Source organism: Arachis ipaensis, chromosome B07 (assembly GCF_000816755.2).
Source record: "Arachis ipaensis cultivar K30076 chromosome B07, Araip1.1, whole genome shotgun sequence".
In the NCBI taxonomy this organism is placed as follows: Eukaryota; Viridiplantae; Streptophyta; class Magnoliopsida; order Fabales; family Fabaceae; genus Arachis; species Arachis ipaensis.
The window spans coordinates 9,749,374-9,752,134 of NC_029791.2; the positions used below are offsets into that span (position 1 = coordinate 9,749,374).

Genomic DNA, 2,761 nt, shown 5'->3' on the forward strand with positions numbered 1-2,761 from the left:
GGACATGAGGTTGGGGTTTATTCCTGGCATGTCGGCTGGTGTAAATGCGAACAAGTCTCTATTTTGCTTCAGGAGTTGGGAGAGTTCTTATTTAAGATCGTATGGGAGGTTCCTATTGATGAAGGTGTATTCCTCTTTGGTTGGCCCTATTTGTAGTTTTTCCATGTCTCCTTCTGGTTCTGGCCTGGGTTGGTCGTCTTGGCGGGCATCCAGGTCGGCTAGGAATACCCCGGCCGCATCTCGGGATTTCTTCCTTAGAGCTAGGCTGGTGTTGTCGCATTCGGTTGCGACCTCTCGGTCCCCGTGGATGGTACCGACGGAACCGTCGTCGGTTCTAAACTTCATGAGGAGGTATTTGGTAAAGATGACTGCGGAGAAGTCGTTGATTGTTTTTCTTCCGAGAATCACGTTATAGGCTGTGGATTCTTTTAGGACTACAAATTCAGATAGGATTGTCTTCTTTTGGTTGCTTGTTCCTATGGTGATGGGAAGGGTGATTGAGCCGTCTGGTTTGAGAAAGTTGTCTCTGAGTCCCGTGACACCGTTGTGGTGTGTTTGGAGGTTGTCGTTGTGGAGCCCGAGTTTGTCGAAGGCTCCTCGGAAGAGGATGTTCGAGTCTGCTCCGGTGTCCACCAGTATCCTTCGTACTAGTCCTGTTCCGATTCTGGCCGAGATGACGAAAGGGGCATCTTCGGCCGAGGTGCCGTGTTGGCAATCCTCTGGTAAGAAGGTTATCGTGTTGTCGACCGCAGTGGTTGGAGTTTGGTTTCTGATGGCCATTATTTTGAGATCTTTTTTCATTGTTAGCTTTGATTTGCTCGATACGTCCTTGCCTGTGATGACGTTTACTATGATGGTCGGGTCTTCGTCTGGGCTTTCCCTGGGGGGTTGCTTTTGAGTTCTCGGGTTGCGCCCTTCTCTTTCCGGCAACCTGTCTCTTTCCGTACGTCTTGGTTCTCTGATAATTTTGGCAAATTCTGGGAGTTTGCCGTCTCGTATGGTTTGCTCGAGGGCGTCTTTAAGGTCGAAACAATCTTGTGTTTTGTGACCGTAGCCTCGGTGGTAGTCGCAATAGAGGGTTTTGCTGCCTCCCGTTCTTTTTTTGAGTTGTCGGGCTTTCGGAATGATGCCTCGATCTGCTATTTGGTGGTATATCTCGGTAATTGGTGCTGTTAGGGGCGTGTAATTAGTGAATTTGCCTATTCTTGGTGGTCGGCTTGTATTTGTCAGTCTGGGGTGGTCCTTTTGATTTTCTCTGGGTGGTGGGTTATGGCGAGAAGCCGAGTTGCCGTGTTGGGTGTTGCCGTGCTGCCGCTTGTTGGCGGCGACGACCTGGCTGACCTCTTCATCATTGATGTAATCTTTGGCGACATTCTGGATCTCGTGCATGGTCCATACTGGTTTGGTGGTGAGGTGTTTGCAAAAATCTTCGTTCATGAGTCCGTTGGTTAAGCAAAGGCTTGCGACGGAATCTGTGAGTCCGTCGACCGTTAGGCATTCGTCATTGAAGCGGTCGAGGTATTTCCTTGTGGATTCTTCTTGTTTTTGCGTGACCCCTAGCAAGCTGATAGGGTGTTTGGCTTTGGTGATTCTAGTTGTGAACTGGGCCATGAACTTTCGTGTTATGTCGTGGAAACTGGTTATGGATCCGTTTGGGAGGGCGTTGAACCATTTGATTGCTGGCCCTGCAAGGGTTACCGGGAAGGCTCTGCATCGGACCGCGTCGGCCGCTCCTTCTAGGTTCATCCTGTCCTTGAAGGCCGTTAGATGTTCCTGGGGGTCCTTGGTCCCATCGTACTTCATGTCGGTAGGTTTGTCGAAACCTTTGGGAGTTTCGCTCTTAAGATTCTTTCTGTGAAGGGTGTAGCTCCCATTATTGTGTGGTCGTTTCTTGTGCGCTTGGTATTTTGGTACCTCCGATCTTCGTCTGAGTCGTGTTGATGACTTAGATCTCGAGAAGCGCTGCGGTTGTGTTTCTTGTTGTACCGCCGTTCCGGCGATTTCTCGTGACGGTGGTCGCGTGAGGCGCTGCGACCGTCTCTCCTATCGGGTCGTCGAGTTGGCGACCTGCCGCGGCGAGACCTTGATCTGGAAGTTGCCTGGCTTCCGTGTTCGTTGTTGTGTTTTTTTCTATTGGTCAGTTTGCCTTCGAGCTCCTGGACCCGGAGGCAGAGGTCCTGGATGATCTGTGCCGCTTTGTCCCTAGCTTTCTCAGGATGTCGTTGGTCCGTGACGACGTGGTCATTCGTGTGGTGGATAGTACTTGCTATTCTTGCTTGGTTCGTGACCTCCCGGTGTTCTGGGGTTGGATGAAGCGGTCGGGAGTCATCCTGGCCTGAGGGGGTTTCCTCCAAGACGTTCCCCATCCGGCTCGACTGGTGCAGGTCCCCATAGACGGCGCCAATGTACGAGATGTCTCTGGTACGGGTTGAATGGTGGATCGGGAACCTGCGGATCAAGGCTGAAGCCGGATCGCTTGACTGGAGCAATGGGGGGAGGTACCTGCAAAGACACTCCGACGCTCAAGTCAGAATGGATCTAGGAGGTGTAAGGTGTGTGGAATGGATGAATACCTGGAGGGACTTGGATCCTCATTTTATAGGTGTTGGTGAGCATCTTATCTTATCTAGCTAAGATAAGGGAGATGTTTGAATACGAAAGTCGGTTAGAAGTTCTAGGGGGCCGGTTTTAGGCCTTCCAGGATAGAGAGGCGGGTCGGACCCGAGGTGCCGGGTTCGGACCCAACCTTGGATCCGGGATC

General features: G+C 51.5%; 1 protein-coding gene across 1 annotated transcript; it reads right to left on the bottom strand.

Moving 5' to 3' along the window:
- LOC107606653 (serine/arginine-rich splicing factor 11-like) lies at window positions 1,800–2,366 on the bottom strand. Its single transcript, XM_016308693.1, has one exon. It carries the CDS (start codon window positions 2,364–2,366, stop codon window positions 1,800–1,802), a length of 567 nt encoding a protein of 188 aa, XP_016164179.1.

Excerpts from the sequence above, each read along its gene's own strand:
- LOC107606653 (XM_016308693.1), bottom strand. The coding sequence starts at position 2,366 with ATGGGGAACGTCTTGGAGGAAACCCCCTCAGGCCAGGATGACTCCCGA.